The following is an 18,632-nucleotide window of genomic DNA, read 5'->3' as shown; positions in this document are numbered from 1 at the left end:
AGTTGCCCAATTTTCCAGGCTCATTCCCCCCTTTCCCTCCCTCTGAAACCTCCTTTCTGCCAGGAAAAAAAAAAAAAACCACCCAAAAGCCTTACAATAAGGTGACGTTTTTATTATTTATACAATAAAGAGACTTTTTAATGTTATTCAAAACACTTTTTTTTTTTGGAAATACTGAAAAAGGTGGGTACAGCAAAGCCGAAAATGGCTCTGCTGCACTGCACAGCATCGGTTCAGTCCCTGGGCTCCCTCTGCACGGAGCAGCTGCAAAATGCAGCAACCCCACAGCACGGGCCAGGCCCTCCAGGGCACGGGGAGGGGACAACCTGCATGTGCCAAGGGACAGGAGCTGATTGCACTCAATCAATAGATTTAAAATAGAATTTTTGAAGTACCTTTTTGCACATAAAATGAAGCAGCTTTCAAGTTCAGTAAGTCTTTATACTGCAAAAAACATGAAGTACATTCACAATCTATGTTAATAAAGTAGTAAATATTTCCTCATTCAGCTTTATTTACATGGATACTGGAATTCAACTGAAAAGTACAGTCATCTGGAATATAGCAATCTTTGAACACATACAAAAATGACCATTTCTGTATATAATTTAAGCTCAAAATCACAATTATCTCAAAATATTAATTACAATACAGCCATCTCCATCATAATTAAACATGTCTTTTATAAAATGGTAAAATCTTTACTAAAGGAAGCTGTTGGTTCTGAACTGGATACAGTACTCACAGGTAGAAAACCGAAGTGATGAGCGAGTGCCCTGCCCGGGGAGGAGGAGGAGGAGGGAGGGAGGGGACACAGGGCAGTGCCAGGAGTGCCCAGACTGGTGCCAGTCAGTCACTTCCACTAAATCAGCCGGAATCAGCCAGGGAGAGGATTGGCAAAAAGCTTTTTTTGGGGCTTCCTTTTGTTTTTTGGTTTGAAATCCCATGAAATTTGCAAACGGTGCCGTTTGGGGTTGGGTGGTGGTGCCCTGCAGGCCTGGCCTCGGTGACACCACGGCTGTGCCTGCCCGTGGCTCCAGGGCCAGGCCAGCTCCCCGTGGGTCCCTGTGTCCTGTCCAAACTGCTGCCCAGAAAGCTGTGTGGGCACGGGTGGGCCTGCCCTGCCTGCCAGGGACAGCCCTGGAGCTGTGCACTTCCAAAGGGATGGCGAGGGATGGGCACGGGCAGGGAGCTCCAGCTGGCACAGCATCCCCAGTTTCCTTTGGGAATTCTAACTGTGACATCCCACCAGTTCACAGAATCACAGAAGGGACCTCTGGACACCATCCAGCCCAGCCTGGAGCAGGGGACACGGGGATGTCCCCAGAGAGGGAAACCCCAGACCTGCTCTGGGCAGCTGCTCAGGGCCCTGCCCCCAGGGAAAGAAATTCTTCCTCGAGCTGAGGTGGGACTTGCTGGGTTTATTTATGTCCAAATCCTGCCAGGGTGGGTGCTGACCCTGCAGCTCTGTCACCCCCTGAGCCATTTGGGGACCTGTCCCCAACCCTGCTGCTGTGGGACAGGCTCTGCCTGGCCAGGGGGTCCCAGCAGGACATCCCTCATCCAGGGCAGTTCCTGGGAATAAACACCCTGATCCCCCTGGGACCGGGGCCTCTCCTGAGCCCTTCGGGGGGGTTCTTTTCCCTGGTTTTCATTCCCAGTCCTTCATCCCCCCCAGAGCTCTGTGCAGGGACATCTCTGATTGCATCAGGGAACTCAGTGCTAAACTCCAGCAGAGAGGGGTCCCAGCCCCCCTGGGAATGGGAATGGGCTGGGGGGGAAGGGCCCTCAGAGCCCACCCAGTGCCACCCCTGCCATGGCAGGGACACCTCCCACTGTCCCAGGCTGCTCCAGCCCCAGTGTCCAGCCTGGCCTTGGGCACTGCCAGGGATCCAGGGCAGCCCCAGCTGCTCTGGGAATTCCATCCAACCCCTGCCCACCCTCCCAGGGAACAATTCCTAATTCCCAATCTCCCATCCATCCCTGCCCTCTGGCAGTGGGAGCCATTCCCTGTGTCCTGTCCTTCCATGCCTTGTCCCCAGTCCCTCTCCATCTCTCCTGGAGCCCCTTCAGGCCCTGGGAAGGTCTTTAACCAAGAGGTTTAACATCTTTACACTCCAAGTGCTCACTACCAACAGCAAACCAACCTCCTGGACATTTCCATTCACATTTTTCCTGGATTTCCTTGGCTCTGCTCTCAGCTGCCCCACTCACCCTCAGCCTTGTCCTGCCTGCTCCCTGTGTGGACCCCCCTGTCCCCTCCCAGGGCTGGCACTGCCACCAAACACGGATACAGACATGGATGTGTTAAAAGAAACCTTGGAAAACATGAAACCGGATTTGAGGATGTTAAATGGTCGCTGCTGGGAACAACTGGCTGAGAACTTTCCTGGTTTGCCATCACCTGGGTAGGAGCTGTGAGCTGGCCCTGGGAAGATGGGAAATTATCAGGGGTGGAGGGTCCTGGGGGCTTCCCTGGGCCTGCAGCTGCCCAGCTCCCACAGCCAGAGAGAGAAGGTTTGGGAATTCTTGGAGAAGTGGAGCATCCCCGAGGGCTGTGGCTGCACCCTTGGCTGTGGGATTTTGGGTGGGAATGGTGCAGGTGATCCCAGAGCCAGCTGTCCCTCAGCCCCTGGCCATTGCCTGAGGGCACTGGGATCCCCTGAAAACCCCTGCAGGGCCTTCCCTGTGTTTTTCCATTCTGCTGTCAGGGATAACCGGGCTGGACCCCGGCACCCCTGAAGCAGCAGCAGCTGGGCACAGTCTGGGCTTTGGGATTCTCCCTTGGGAACAGCCCCAGGACTGGGACATGAGGGGTTGTTCCCCTGGCCCTGTGCTGGGAATGCTCCTCCCGGGCTGGCTCGGGGTCACCTGCTGCTCCCTGGGATGTGTCTGTGCCCATCCCTTTCCAGGATCCAGTCCAGGATCCCAGAAAGCCTCACCCACGGGAATATCCCGAGCAGGGCCTGGAGCAGAGGGGGAAAATACACAACAATGTCAATGGGGAGTCTGAAATGAAAAATTAACGAGTTAAATTAGCAGCAACAAAAGGAGTTTTACTGCCACCATCACAACCTTCCTCCATCCGTGAGCCAAACCTGCCTGTCCTCGGTGTTCTCCTGTAGTGTGTGCACATGGAATCGAGGGAAGAGCCAAAGCAAAGGGAGTTAGCCTGTTCTGGAGGGAGTCACCCCCTTCCAGAGGGAGTCACCCCACTCCAGAGGGAGTCACCCCCTTCCAGAGGGAGTCACCCCACTCCAGAGGGAGTCACCCCACTCCAGAGGGAGTCACCCCACTCCAGAAGGAGCTATCCCATTCCAGAGGGAGTTACCCCTTTCCAGAGGGAGTTACCCCATTCCAGAGGGAGCTGGAATCTTAGAACCATGGAATGAGTTGGGTTGGGAGGGACCTTGAAGCTCACCTTGCTTAACCCCTGCCATGGCAGGGACACCTTCCACTGTCCCAGGCTGCTCCAAGCCCCGTCCAACCCGACCCATTCCAGAATGAGTTCACCCATTCCAGAAGGAGCTAACCCATTCCAGAATAAGTTCACCCATTCCAGAGGGAGCTGTCCCATTCCAGAGGGAGCTGTCCCATTCCAGAAGGAGCTAACCCATTCCAGAAGGAGCTGTCCCATTCCAGAAGGAGCTCCCCCATTCCAGAAGGAGCTGTCTCATTCCAGAGGGAGCTGTCCCATTCCAGAAGGAGCTAACCCATTCCAGAAGGAGTTCACCCATTCCAGAAGGAGCTGTCCCATTCCCACGTGGGCTCCTTGTCCCGAGGTCCCAGAGTTACAGCTGGAGAAGTCTCTCACCCTGTGTAGTGAATTGTTCCTGATCCCTACGGAGCCAGCTATACACACGGCATATGTACAGGTATTTTCATAAGGCATAGAATATCTTTGCATTGAAAATAAATGAACATTATTAAATTTAATTTAATATATACTTTCTTTGAGGTGTTTATGAAAATATTTTCTTCTCTATACTTTCGTATGCGACATGATAGAAATATTTCATGGGAAGTACAGGTTAATATATTTCATCTTTATAAAGGCATATACAACTTTGAGGCAGTGTTTCTGATGGACAGCAGAATTCCTAAAGGACTTGTATGTGCTTCTGTGTTTTGAAATCATATGAAATTGACTTTTAAGAAGGAACTTGGTTAAAAAAACGCACCAATGCACAGCCAGAGGCTGACAAGTAAAACTAATACGGAGCCACATGAACAATATATTTATAGAGTTAATTCTTATATTTCCTCCCGATGATTGGTACTAACATAGAGTATTATACATTTGGCACTACCGTTTGCCATTGGTCCAGCAATTGGCAAAAAATTGGTTTCCTATGTATAAATCCTTTTGAACATTAGATCTGGCTAGACATATTTACTATTTATAAAAAAATATTTAGACAGTAAGCTCACGTTGGATAACTAAGTCTACTGTGTTCTGGAAACTCTTCAGTAGGAGCACAGCCTTCTCGTGTTCCAGGTGGACAAAGCTGTGTCCGTTGGCCTGCAGCAGGGAAAACACAAGGGGAGAGGCTTTAGTGCCTTGTTTTGGGGGGAAAAAAGGGCTGTTTGGCAATGAAAAGCAAGGCTGAAATAAAGGATGAACGCATGAGGGTTTCTCACGAGCACAGAGCACACATTGCTCTTGTCCCCTGTGGGCTGGGCTGGGGGCTCCAGGGAGTGATTTCATTCCCACTGAAGTCATGCTGTGACTCTGGCACAGCTCTGGGCTCTGACCATGCTGAAAGCCTCCACCCAATAAAACACCTTTCCTCTGGGAAAGAGGAATCCACGTTCCAGGCAGGGAAGATTCCAAATCCACCGACAGCTGTGCCAAAACCAGGCATTGATGGAATCCCAGAACTCTGCACTGTGGGATGGGAGGGATCCAGAGGGAGCTCATGGGGCAGGGTGGGGGGACAGTGGGCCAAGGCTGGGGGGAGATGGATCTGAGCCCCAGCTGGTGGCACAGACAGGGACAGACTCCAGAGGGAGGATCTGGCTGGAGAGTCTGGAACGAGGTGCTGAGGGGAACAAAGGGGGAATGGCTGGGGCTGATCAGGGTCCTGACACAGCCTCAAGCTGCACCAAGGGGAATTTAGGCTGGATATCAGGAAAAAGTTTTTTACAGAAAGGGGGATAAAGCTCTGGAATGGCTGCCTGGGGAGGTGGTGGAGTCCCCATGAGTCCCCATCCCTGGGTGTGTTTAACAAAGCCTGGATGTGGCACTGGGTGCCAGGGTTCAGTTGGGGTGCTGGGGCTGGGTTGGACTTGGTGATCTTGGAGATCTCTTCCAGCCCAGTCATTCTGGGAATTCCGGGATTCTGTGGTTCTATGGGAATGGCTGGGGGGGCACTGTCAGACCTCAGCAGGAAGAGAAGGAGAAATTTGATGCCCAAACAAAGCACAGGGTTTGACCTCCCTTTGAGGGAAAAATTCTCCACCCTGACCCTCCCCATTCCCTCTCCTCCTGTCCCTGTTCCCTGGAGCACAGCCCGACCCCCCGGCTGTCCCCTCCTGGCAGGAGCTGTGCAGAGCCACAAGGGTCCCCTGAGCCTCCTTTGCTCCAGGCTGAGCCCCTGCACAGCTCCCTCAGGGACTCTCCAGCCCCTTCCCAGCTCCCTTAGGGACTCTCCAGCCCCTTCCCAGCTCCCTCAGGGACTCTCCAGCCCCTTCCCAGCTCCCTCAGGGACTCTCCAGTCCCTTCCCAGCTCCATTCCCTGCCCTGGATGGTCAGGTTTGGGGGTGGGCAGAGGATGGAGGTGCCCCAGCACAGGGGACAGTCCCTGCCCTGGGGCTCTGCCCGCGGGTTTTGATCCAACCCGGGCTGACAGCGCTTTGGGCAGCAGCTGTAAATGAATACTGAATCCCCCCCAAAGGCCCCAGGCAGTCCAGCCCTGCTGCAAACACCACCCTCTGTGCTTCCAGGCTGAGCCCTGAGCCCAGCACTCCCCAGCACCCCTACCTGGAGGATTTTGTCTCCGGGCTGGAGCAGACTGGAGGCGGGGCCGTCAGGCTGAACCCTAGTAACAAAGATACCCTATAAGTCAGAAGTAACACAGGTTAGGATGCTTTCTCCAAGAACTACATCCCAAAAAACACAGGGCTCCCTCCCTAGCTGGGGCCTGGGGGCTCTGCATGCCCTGAGGTGGGCTGACACCAAACTGGTTTATTCTGTTTGCAGCTCCCTGGGACCTCCAGCACTTAGCAATATTTGTGGGTCATCTTATGTCACAGATATCTTTTCTGAAAAGTCCTTTGCTAGGATTTTTTCTCCTGAGAAGCCTCAGAGGAAAGAAAAGCAATGATTATCTGCTGCTGTGGGATGCAGCAGGTGCAGCTTTGGTTGGTCCATGGGAGTTGTTGCTACTTGATGGCCAATCACAGGTCCAGCTGTGTTGGGACTCTGAGTAGTCACAAGATTTTATTATCATTCCTTTCTATTCCTTTCAAGCTTTCTGATGAAATCCTTTTCTTCTATTATTTTAGTATAGCTTTAGTATATAATTTTCTTTTTATATAACATAATATATACCATAGAATAATAAATCAGACTTCTAAACATGGAGTCAAGATTCTCATCTCTTCCCTGGTCCTGGGACCCCTGTGAGCACCACCACAATCTCACACTGAAATCCCACATCACAAAGAAAGTCCAGCATGAACAGGGCAAGAGTGGCAGCTTGTCAGGAGGGAAATTAAAATGGAGCAAGAGTTAATTATTGGAATAGTGCATATCCTAATCTGTACAGCAATCTTTGCTCCCTCTAGGAAGCACAGCTTGAATTTCATTATTTGAAATATTTATGGAAGTTCCCACTGTCCCTGCAATGTGAATCCAGTGTTATCCAAGAACATCAGCTCCAGGAATGTGTTCAAGGCCTCCTTTTCCAACAAACTCCAGCCAGTTCCATGGCACCAAACACAAATCCACAGGGGTAAGGGTCCACTTCCCCATCCTACAGCCCTGGCAGCTGGGACTCAGCACACCTCGAAGTTTTCGTGGCCTCCTTCTATTGCAAATCGATTTATTGAAATGTGCAATTCCCAAAATGAACCCTGAGTGTCCCTGACCACCACCAGGTGTCAGTTTTAACTCCCAGGACAGGAGACAGCAGCTGCCACGGGCTCTGTAAGGATCCAGGGATTCCAGGCTGCTTTGGTTTGACACAGCAGCTACAAACCCTGCAATTTCAGCCTCAAGGGATGATACTGTACTTCAGTATAATAAATATAATATAATAAATATAATATAATATAATAATAATATAATATAATATAATATAATATAATATAATATAATATAATATAATATAATATAATATAATATAATACTATAGATAAGATATTAAAAGATATAATTTATATATATATCTATAATATATAATATAATATACTCTAATTAATTTATTAAAAGTTTATTTCAATAAACTTTTAATAAATTAAAAGGGTCTAAGGCAACTCTTAAAAAGTGAGAGAGACAATTCTCCAGAAAACAGCCCAAAAAATTTTCTTGTCCAGGGAATATGGGCCAGACACTCATGGGATTGATGCTTGATTCCCTCAACTTCTTTAACTGGGAAAACAAGCAAAGAACACTCTGCCAAAATAAACAAACAACAAAAAATCCACCCAAGGACAAAGCTAAGAATGGGGGAAAAAAAATCTTTCAATTACACCAAGAGAGAGGCACAAACATCCCCCTCCCGTTCTCTGCCTCCACTCTGTGACCTCTCAAACCAGGAGCAGGGAGAGAGGAATTTCAAACTTACCTTATCAGAAGGTTTGAATGGATTTCCTTGTCCACTTATTCCACCACTGATACTAAACCCAAGGCCAGGATTCTTCTCTATCCTCACGCAAAACTAGGCAGGAAAAACAAGGATGTCAGCACCGGACCCTGCCCCAGGCAGGCGCCTCCTGCCCTCACATCCCATTTCCCTGGAGGAGCTGAGCCCCTGCACCCCACAAAATGGAATAAAATGATAAATCAGCCCTCTGAGAACTCGGAGTCAATTTCTCAGCTCTCCCCTCATGCTGGGGAGCTGCCCCGTGCCCCGAGGCTCACCTGCTCCTGGTAGGCGTCGGTGCTGCGCTGGCCCTTGGTCTGGATGAGGCACCGCTGGGGCTGGGGGGCCCGGGAGCCCTGCGAGGACGGGATCTGGATGGGCAGGGGGGGCTGGTACTGCTGGATGGTCACCTTGTTCATGCCGCCCTCGTACTGCTGCTCCCGGCTCCGGTGCTGCAGGCTCTGCGAGCCCATCAGCGTCTGGATGTGGCTACCTGCCTGTGGGCGAGCAGCGCCTCAGGACAGCCCGCCCATGGCCCCCGGGGTCCCGCACCCTGCCCTGCCCCGGCACGGCCTCTGGAGCTGGGAAATGCCCGCTCCTGGCACTGCTCATCCCCATTTCCCGCAGATCACGGACCAACAACTCGGCTGTCCGGCCAGCTCCATCCCACACCATCAGCTTCCCTGCTCCTCCTGTGCCTGGAGGTGTCTCTGGGAGCAATGGCTTTGGTTTCCACCCCCTGCAGCCCTGCTGCGCTCGGGATCCCTGGCTGCATCTCCAAGGATAAGGCTGGGAGCAGCAGGAGCTCCTTGGGATCCTCCTCTGTGCACACCGTGGTGTCACTCGCTGCTGGGACTTCAGGGCTGGGCAGGGCAGATCTCCTGACAGTGATCCCTGTGATTATCCTGGCTCGTCCCTGCAGCTCCTCCTCCAACGGCTCCGTGAGGATTCTCCAGTCTCCAGCTCTATGGTCAGAGCGCTGCTGAGCAGAGCTGGGGCTGGGAGGGGAGCCAGGAGCTCCAAGAACTGGAATTCAATGTCCACCATCACAGAAGCACCAGAAATGAGTCCCTTTTCCAGGGAGTTTATCAGCAAAAGGGCAGTGCCTGTGCAGGGCTGGGCTGCAGCCATCCCACCCCTCGTGCTCTTTATGGACTCAGCATCATCCCTGGGGTGAGACCTCGGGATGAGACCCTGCAGGAGCAGCCCTGCCCAGCCCTCTGTGCCCCCTGCCCACAGCAGAGCCAGAGCACAAAAAGGGGTGATGCCTCAGGGTTTGGCTTTTCTATTTTCACATTCTGTGCTGCTTTAGTGTGTGGGTCTGAGCTTGACATTATGGGATGGTGAGCACTGCCCAGAGCAGGGAGACAAAACAATTCCTGCTCCAGCTGGGCACCAAGGACAAATGATCCCAATCTCAGCCCAGGAGCACAAACCCCGTGGGCTGGAGAGAGAAAAACAAGCAGGGTGGGAGTGCCTGGGCTAAAGCTGGGCTGGGACAATGAACTGCAAGGTGGGAATGGAGCAGAGCTGATCCCAGGGAGAGACCCCGTGCCCGGCCGGGCATTTTGGGGCCATTTTGGGTCATCTTGGGTGCAGCCCTGGCTGGGCTCTGGTGCTGCCCAAGGTGGATCCATGGAGGAGATCCTTGGAATCAATCCCTGCTTTATTCTGGAACTCTGCCCTGTCTCTGCTCTGGGGCATCAGGGACCCCATGAAAACACCGCCCTCAACCACAGCAATTCCTGCTTTCAGGGTTGGAGCAGCCCCGGGTGCTGCCCAGGGCTGTCCTGCTGTCCCCAGAGCTGTCCCCAGGGCTGCCCTGCTGTCCCCAGAGCTGTCCCCAGGGCTGTCCCCAGGGCTGTCCCCAGGGCTGGGCCGTGCCTGCTGGCACCCCTTACCTTCTTGGTGACGGTGTCGGGGGGCACGTCCCGCCGGCCCAGCGGGTAGGGGTTCCAGGGGCTGCCCACGGCCACCTCGTCCTGCCCGTTGTCCAGGAGGCCGCTCTGCTGTGACGGGGTCTGTTCACAAAGGCAGGGCAGCCTTTAGTCACCAGCACAAACCCTCCACACTCAGCCACAACAGCCCAGCCACGCACACAGCGCCCAGCCTGCCCAGTGCTCCACCAACACAGCGTCACCGGGGGCTCTCTGCAAGCAGGAGGGCTGGAGAGGCTCAGGACAGAAATAATGAGAATAATGAATGGTGAGAGAGAAGAGAAAACTCACTGGACGGGACTCATTACTTTCAGAGCAACAGATTCTGGAGAAATTCCAATATTTAAAGAGCCCGGCGTTAAATCTGGGGTTAGGACTTGCTCCCTGCTCATTCCAGCAGCAGGAGCTTTGTTAGGAAGGATTTGCCACCGAGGCAAAGGAGCTGTTTGTGTTTTGTGCAGCAAACATCCCCTGCTGGCAGTGGGGCAGCTCCCAGAACCTCCTGCCTTGTGCCAGGGACATTTTTGTAGATTATTAACCTGGAAGTCGATGTTTGCCTCATCGTGAATGGTCACAACACACAGGGAAAGTTTCCCCAATGCTCATAATTCCCTTTTCTCTCCTGTTCCATGTTTCTTCCTTGGCACTTTCCCCCCTGGTTGTTTCATTCCTGTTTTCAGGACTTTGGAGGGGGTTTGGACTTTTCCTGCCCCACCCTGAGTTTCCATGATCTGTCCCTCTGTTTCTCCATCATCACTGGGAGTTTTCCTAACACCTTTTGGGTGTCAGACTTCCCAAAACTCCAGCATTGTGCTGCCACAGACAGCACCTGGCACACTTCAGTGCTTATTGATTAATGGGAATCTGCAAAGGAGCAAAAATTATCTGTTCTTCCCCTCAGCCATTCCAGGCATCTCTTCTCCAGCTTTGAGTAAAAAAAAAAAAAAATCAGGATACATTTCTCTAGATGGATGAAGAATTAATCAAATTTGCTTTGAAATGTGAAAGGTGGGAATTTTTCCATTAAAAACTGTTTTTGGACAGAAGTTGAAAAGTAAATAGAAGGAAATTATGATTTAAATCACATCTCTGAGGTGAAGTGAAAAAAGTCCAACCCTGATTATTTAAAATGAAAGGAAACTTCCATTATAATTCTTGCATCATTCAAGAAATCTTCCAGAAAAATAACGGAATTTGTGCTTTTCCTTCCATGAAAAACCACTAGAAAAAACATTTCCCCTGTTTAAAGCCCAGGATCTCCTTGCAGAGCTTTCTTTACCCCCACTAAAATGGAAAAATGAGCAATTCCCTCCAGAGCTGCCCTGGGATCTGCTCACACCCCAAGGGATCCATTTATGGGCCCAGCCTCTCTGATATTCCCAAGCAAGGTGGGAATTCCCATCCTGGGAATGGGCTGCACCAAACCACAAACTTCTAAAACGTTCCACTGGCCAGGAGTGGAAAAGATCCCTCTGGAGAGAGCTGGGCCTGACCTGCAGAGGGGAGTTTGCCCTCCAGAGGGAAAAGGGAAAATGCAGAGAGCACTCTCAGCTTCCTCCAGAAACAGGGAAATCCTGGGATTTCATTTGCTGCAGCAAAAGGAATTTGCCCCCAAAATTGTGGCTGTTTCCTGAGCTGGGACAGGCTGCAACCCAGCTCCACTTCCAGGAAATCTGGGGAAAGGAGGAAAAGCAGCACTTCCCACGTTTTCTGCAGGGAGCAGATCGATGTCATGAACATTTCCAAGGCAATGCATTGTTAAGGTTGATTTCCTGACAGCCAGAGCTCACTCATTACTCTCTCGAATCCAGGCCACGGGAAGGAGGGAGCAGAAGAGGCAAGGATTCAACTGCTGTGGCCTGGATTCTTTAGGAAATGCAAATTCTGTGGAAGGTGTGAAGCAATAAAATTCAACAACACTAAATATACACGGCATTTTCCCAACAGTCATTTCCCCCTGCGGTGATCTTTCCCAACAACAACTTTCCCAAACAAGTACAGCGAGAGAACAACCCCTCAGTGCAGCTCAGCATCACAGTTTCTATGGACATGGAGCAATGGAATGCTGGGGAGAGAGGAAAGCAGAATAATCCACATCAGACCACACCCCAAAATAGGTCACAGAGCAGATTCCTGGGTTTCCTCAGACATCCACCATTAATATCCACGTTCACCTACAGCCTAAAACCCTGGCAGTGCCTCAGAGCACCTCATTCCCAACCTGTGGAGGGAACCAGCACCACTCTCTGGGGCTGATGCCCAACGGGTTTTTCCAGGGATTGGTGACACGAACCTGAGCAGACAGACAGGGTCTGGGGAAGCAAAGACAACACCGGGGTGTCCCTGCCCAGCACACACATCCAGGGGGTCCCCTCGGAGCCTCCCGCCCCACCACACAGCAGCACAGACCCAGAGCAGCACGGGAGCCTGGGGGGGCATGGCATGGAGGTGACAGGGCATGGAGGGTTGGGGACAGTGGGGAAGGCCTGGCACTGCTCCCTGGGTGCTGCCATCCTGCCCTGGATTGCCGGGAATTCCGGCTGGAGGTCGGCAAGAGGAGCAGGGCTGAGCTCTGGGCCAGCTCCTGCTGCTGCATCATCCTGCTCTCCTCAAACCCTTGGGTCTGAGCTCTGAACCCTTGGAAGGCTCCTTTGGGAATTGCTGTTCCACAGGGACCAGCCTGGCCATTCCCAGCCCAGATGGAACGCTGGGATCTGGGCTCTGCTGCCCTTTCATCACTCACAGAGCTGCTGCTGCTGCTGATTTGTCCCCTCAGCCCCCGTGCCAGGGCAGGGAGAGGCTGAGCCATGCCCCTCAGGATGCAGGAAAAGCTCTCAGCATCCCTCCCTGGCACTGAGAATCCTGCAGGAATGGCCCTCTCTGCCTTGTTCTGCGTGCCTCTCCCTTCAGATATTCCTTGGGAATACATGGTTTTGCATGTCTGTACTAGGCAACAATATATTGATAATAAACATAAGATAAACAGTTAATAATGAGGGAAATATTCTCTTTTTTCAGCGTTTCTCGTAGTTTAAAATGGGTTTGGGTGTGGTAACGTGTTCAAAACCCATCAGGAATTACAGCACACCCAATTAATGCTCAAGTATTAGAATCCCTGTCTCCTGGAGCCTGTTTAACATTTCCACACCCATTTTTCTAGGATCAAACAGTCCCAGAGCAAACCACGCTCCCCACTGAGCAAATGACAGCGCTGGCGTGTGTGAGGAGAGCAGGAGAGCAGGAATGGCAGCCAGGGAGCCCCGGAATCCAGAAAGCAAGGCCACCACGGGGCAGAGCTGCGTCCCTGCCAGCCTTGCTTTGTGGAGCGGGCATCCTAAAAGCAGGAGGAAGAGGCAGAAGCTAAACCAGGAGGAAGCAAGGATCATTAATTAACCGGGAATGCCGGCAGTGCTGGCTGGCCCATACTTACTTTCGGTAGAGGTAGCTCTTGAAGCATTTGGTTTTCAAATTTAGATTTAGGCTGCAAGTTTAAAGTCATGCTTCGGCCGGCATGCATGGCTGAAACCCCTCCAGAGTGCAGCATGCCAAGGCTAACTGTGTGGTGTTTGTAAGCAGCGCTCTGAGTAGAGGAAACAACCACGGGACACATATGAACACACATGCTCAGAATTAAGTCTCACACATACATGGTTAAGTTCACAGAGTTTTAGTTTAAGCCAACAAACAGTCCCGAGTATCGAGAGCTCCTCCAGGCATGCACTGGTCACACACAGCGAGTACATTGCTCCTCGTACAGAAAATGGGCACCAGAGAGGACTTGGTGACACGCTGACAGCACAAGGGAGGTGGTGGGATTTGGACTTCACCTGCTACAAGTCTCACTTTGGCAAAAAAAGGCCAAATTTGGGGTGGGCTGTGCAGCCAGGGCTGTGCCTGGCGTGGAGGAGCAGTCCTGCTCCCCAAAATCCTGGCTGGCCACGTGGGACGAGCCGGGCAGGGCGGGGATACGGGTGCTGTGCCCACCCAGGCAGGGCAGGGACACGGGTGCTGTGCCCACCCCAGGGACAGGGGCTGCTCCCCAGGGCTCCCACCAGCCCAGCCCAGCTCCTTGGAGCTCTGCACCCAGCAGGAACCACCTCACAGGGGTCAGGGACAGCCACCAGTGCCAGCTTTTCCAGGGTTAAAGCACCCTTCAGACACGTTGTAAACCAAGAGTAAAGGTGTTCCCTAAGCCAACAGCACCTGGCAAGGGTTTGTTAGCACCAGGAAGGGCCCTGCTCGGGGGGCACTGGTTTCCCTGGGTGGGAGGCAGTTTCCAGTGGGTTTACACAGCACAAGGAGAAGAGCTGAGGGAGGAAAACACTTCAGCCTTGGAGCCCCTATTTGAAGTTTCCCCATTTGATCCTTAAGGATAATTGAGTATCATCACATCCCAGCGACTGGAAGGTAAGGAGAATATTAACACCAAACTCAGGAGGCTCCAGCATAGAGCAGTGTATGGACACATTTGGCAATGACCCCTTATGCATTTCACCACAGGAATTTGTCACAACCACTTCAGATCACGGAGTAAATCGGATTCACGGATTAGGTCATTAAATAGGTAATGACTGAATCATGCACTAAAGTACCCTTTGGATAGAAGGCAAATCGGCAAAACTTCCTACAGCTAAAAGGAGTAATGATCACATTCCCATCAGAACCGTGGCAGTGGATACCCAGGGAGAGTTCTCAGTTATAGACACTTTTAAACCCCTGCACTAACAGTGACACCAGAGCTAAAATACATTTTATTACTTATTCTCTTTTTCCTTTATTCCCTTTTACTGCCAAGACGTGCCCAGCACCTCTCCAAGCTCTCGGTCGTTACTGACCTGGTGGCTCCAGCAGCGCTTCCACGGGCAGGGGAGAACCTCAGGGTTCTTCCTGATTTTGGGCAGAGCTGCAGGAGCCACCACCCCAGTGACGGGCACCGGATTTACCCCGGTTTCAGAATCGCCACCCCAGTGACTGCCCCAAGGAACGTCACCGGCGTGAAGCCTCTGGATTTACCCAGCACCCGGAGCCACCGCCCCGGCGACCGTCCCGAGGGGCATCATCAGTGAGGAGCCTCTGGATTTTCTGGGATCCCTCACTCCAGCTGAGCACCCCCAGGTCCCTCTGACACCACGGCAGGAATTTCATCCCTGGGAATTCTGGCGGTCACCACTGCACGTGCAAATCGTTTTGACAGAGCGAAACACACGACTAAAGGCATTAATTGCAGAGAAATGCCAAACATACCCTGTCTAACCTTCTAGCTTCTATATGTCTAAGTAGCTGTTGTCTCCAGTCAGCGGGCATTTTAGCACAGCTCTCATTTCCCTTCCCAGGGGGAGGCCTCGGCTTTATATCACTGCTATCGGAAGGCTTGTCGCCATAGTTACCCAAGTTATAGTCTGACGGAATCTTTTCCAGCAGAGCTGCCATGGTGGGCCTCGCTGAGACCGGCCGCGTTTGGGCCGTGCCGTAGCTCTCTGTGCTGTAGCTTCGTGCCGACAGGGGCCTCCTTTGCGTGAGGTTTTTAACCGGGAAGCTCCCGGTCTGGGCTTTCACTTCCTGGTAGGAAGGGTGCTCGTCTTCGTAGCGCCCGTTGCGCTTGAGGAACTGGGCCTCGGGCACGGCCATGCTGCCCTGGCGCTCCGGGCCGCCGCGGAACGGGGCCCGGCCGTACCTGTCCGCCCCCGGGGGCAGCTCCTGGGGCTCGCCCACCCTGCGGAACACCGACATCTCCGCCGAGCTGGCCAGCGAATCCGCCCTGCGCAGGAAACCGGGGCGCCCGGCCGGGCCGGGGAAGGGGGCGGCCGCCGGCTCGTCGCCCACCGAGGGCTGCGAGAAGGAGAACATGGGCTCCACGGGCGCGTAGCCGCGGTAGCCCCGCGGGCTCACCAGCTCCTGGGGCAGGCTCTTGGCCGGCTGGGGCAGGTACTCGGCGTTGAGCTGGAAGGGCGGCAGGAGCCGCTTGTCGGCCGGGAGCTCCACGGCGCCCTGGGGGTTGAAGCTTTGGTCGAACTGATAAACCTTCTTGGTGACCGACGCCTTGTGCTGCGGCTGCACCTTGACGCTGCCGTAGGTCAGCAGCTCGTCGTCCAGCATGGGCACGGACTGGCTGCGGGACATGCTCAGCACGCCGTGCTCCGGGCCCAGCAGCTTGTCCACCCTCTCGTGGGGGCCCACGGTGTCGTTCCCGGATGCATAGTTTTCCAGGGGGATGTTGTACACCTTGTACGCACCGATGTCGATCTCGTCGATGCTCTGCGACTTCTTAAACTTGTTCGTTTTTAAATCCCTCATCATCGGGGAGAGCCGCTCCGTGCTCTTGCTGATGGAGATGACGTTTTTGGAAGGGTCCGGGCGACAGTGCACGTGGGAAAAGACGTTCGTGAGGCTCCTGTTAGCGTTGGCGTCGTGGTATTCCCACGGAATTCCTGGAGTGAAAGTGCTCGTCATTTCGGGAGACTCCTTGACGTGATCTTTCCGCTCGGGCAAAGGGCTGGTGTTGGGGGTGCTTTCCAGTTTGGAAGGAAAAGCTGTCCTGTCTTCAAAAGGACTGGGGGTTCTGGTCCAATTTTGCCAAGGATTGGGAGGAGGCACTTCAGAGTCGTGTGCGTTTCTGAGCGCGGGCTGCTCCAGCTCCAGGGGGATCCCCACGATCCTGTCCTGCCGGATCAGCGGCCGGCGCCCGTGGGCGGAGGAGCTCCTGGATTTGGTGCTCAGCAAGGGGTTGGTGCCGGCGTTCTCTGCCGCGCTCTCCTCGGCCACGAATCCCGTGTTGTCGTAGTGGGAGCCGTCGTTCCAGCTGTCGGCGAAGGCGTCGCTCAGCGGGCGCCGCTCCGGGCGCGCCGGGACGTTCCCGGCCGGAGCCGCTTCCCGCTGGCTCAGCAATGGCTTGGTCTCCAGGGGCTGTGGGAACGACTGGGCCAGCCTGCAAAGACAAGAGAGGGGAACAAGATAAAATGTCCTCTGTCCCGGCACGCCAGCGCCCATCGTCCTTGGAAAGCAGCTCGGCCTTCTCCCGCCTGCGCCCTGGCTTCGGGATCGCACCGGGAGACTCCGGGGGTGCTCAGCACGGAATATTCCCAGCTGGAAGGGCCCCGCAAGGATCACTGAGTCCGGGAATCAAACCTGCCCCCTCGGTGTTTTTTAGCCTCAGCCGAGCTACTCTCGAGCTGTTGGGAGCTCCGTGGGTGCCGTGCCGCTGGCACGGGAACGGTGGCAGCAGGTTTCTGCCCCGGAGCACAGGCTCTGACAGGACACGCACGGAGAAGCTAAGAAGTCACTCAAAGGCCTGGCTGGCTCCGTGCTGTGCTCCCAGAAATCCCGCTGAACAGACTTTCCTGCTGTAAAAATAACGGATGAGTGCAGCAGAAGGTTTCCCCCACCTTTTAACCAGAGACACCAGGGGCACCAGAGGCAGTTTTGCTGCCTGTTGCCATCCAGCTCTTTAACGGGGCAGAGCTGTGGAGGGAACAGCGTGAGGGGATTTAGGGCAGGCACGGTCAGGACAGGCTGGTCCTGGAATGTTTCCAGTGCAGGTTATGGCTTTTCAAGAACCTTTTTGGAGGTCCAGGGCAGAGGGAGATGGGACAGCAACAATGGGACACCAACAGCTGCAGCTCCACCTCCAGGAGCATTAAGACCTGGAGAGGGCACAGAGCTGAATCACCAGCTGTGGGATTATGGAATGTGGAGGGTGGCCATCTCTGCACAGCCAACGTGGGACAAAACCGGGGATTTTTAAACCCAAACGCCCTAACAGGGTGACTCTGAGGGCCCAGAGAGGACAGAAGGGAAGCAGAAGCTGCGTCAGGAAAGATGTCACACCTGTTCCCCCACAAAGAGTTATTCACTGCTTCTTTAGCCGTGGTCTGCAGGGAGCCCATTTTTACGTGCGCGTTGGAGGACCCTGAGGAAGCCTGGGAAGGGGAATAGTCTGAGTAAGTGCCTGAGGAAACGCTGTTATTCAGACAATGGATCTTATCTGCTTCAGACTCATCTGTCGACTCTGAAACAAAACACAGCAAACGCTTTCAGGGGGCGGCACTCGGGAACGGAACACCAGAAAAACACATTTGTAACTCAGATCTAGCATTGCATGGCATTGGGCTCTACTGATACGTGCACAAACGTCCACGGGCTATGGTTTACAAGCAGAGGTGGAACATCCCCACCACAAGGTTTCATCTCAAAGGCTGCAAATCCATCAGTACCTTTCTTGTCTTTACCCAGCAGGACGAGTTTGGGGGGGTAGAGCGGCGTCTCAGGCATGGAAGGACGGAGCTCCCCTATCCTCATCTCGCTGCCAGGATGTCCAAAGGCATCCTGAGGGACACAACAAGGCACAGTGAGCACAGGGAACAGCAACGCTTCAGCCTGCAGCACACAAACACTTCACAGCCTTCTCCTCGTGGTCACTCAAACACCCCAAACCCACCACACAGGCAGAATTTGTCAGCAGAAAGTTCTAATTAATCCTCCTCCAAATTAGGGTGATGTGCTCGTTATGGAAATGTGGACAAACCAGATGGAACTTGCAGGATACATCAAGGCCCTGTAAACATTTTTGAGGAAGTCAAGGTCACCAAAAATGCTGCCAGCAGAAAGAAACAAACACTAATTGAGTGTAAACAATTGGTATTTCAGAGGGAGGATTCCTGGCTCAGTTATTTCTGGTGAGTCCTTCCAGAGATTCAGCTGTCCCTGGAGCTGTACTTAATTAAAATGGCTTTGTCTCTGAGGAGTTTGTGGCTAAATTAAAATTATTTGGATTTAATAAACTTCTGCCTGAGGGTTCAGCACACCTGACCTTCACACAGGCCCTGCAACAGGCCGTGTGCTGAAAATAACCCCAGATAGACTGGGGGGGGGGGGAAAGTGGGACTCATTC

General features: G+C 53.2%; 2 protein-coding genes across 2 annotated transcripts in view; both read right to left on the bottom strand.

Annotated features, from left to right (window-relative positions):
* Positions 1-3,689: 3,689 nt before the first annotated feature.
* On the bottom strand, positions 3,690-18,443 carry LRRC7 (leucine rich repeat containing 7). Its single transcript, XM_050977428.1, has 7 exons — positions 14,990-18,443; positions 13,176-13,325; positions 9,710-9,829; positions 8,087-8,305; positions 7,791-7,883; positions 5,984-6,058; positions 3,690-4,522 (listed from the first exon to the last, which is right to left on the bottom strand). Exons 1-7 carry the CDS (start codon positions 16,730-16,732, stop codon positions 4,415-4,417), a joined length of 2,508 nt encoding a protein of 835 aa, XP_050833385.1. The 5' UTR covers positions 16,733-18,443; the 3' UTR covers positions 3,690-4,414.
* Positions 17,282-18,632, bottom strand: part of LOC103815082 (leucine-rich repeat-containing protein 7) — a 94,559-nt gene continuing 93,208 nt past the window's right edge. The window contains exons 17-18 of the mRNA XM_050977504.1: positions 17,956-18,067; positions 17,282-17,385 (exon numbers count right to left, since the gene is read on the bottom strand). Coding sequence (XP_050833461.1) covers positions 17,282-17,385; positions 17,956-18,067 — 216 coding nt within the window. The remainder of the gene's footprint in view (positions 17,386-17,955; positions 18,068-18,632) is intronic.

The sequence above is a fragment of the Serinus canaria genome, chromosome 8, assembly GCF_022539315.1.
Source record: "Serinus canaria isolate serCan28SL12 chromosome 8, serCan2020, whole genome shotgun sequence".
NCBI lineage: Eukaryota > Metazoa > Chordata > Aves > Passeriformes > Fringillidae > Serinus > Serinus canaria.
The sequence above is the reverse complement of the archived record's forward strand: the minus strand, read 5'-3'. Positions and strand labels throughout refer to the sequence as shown.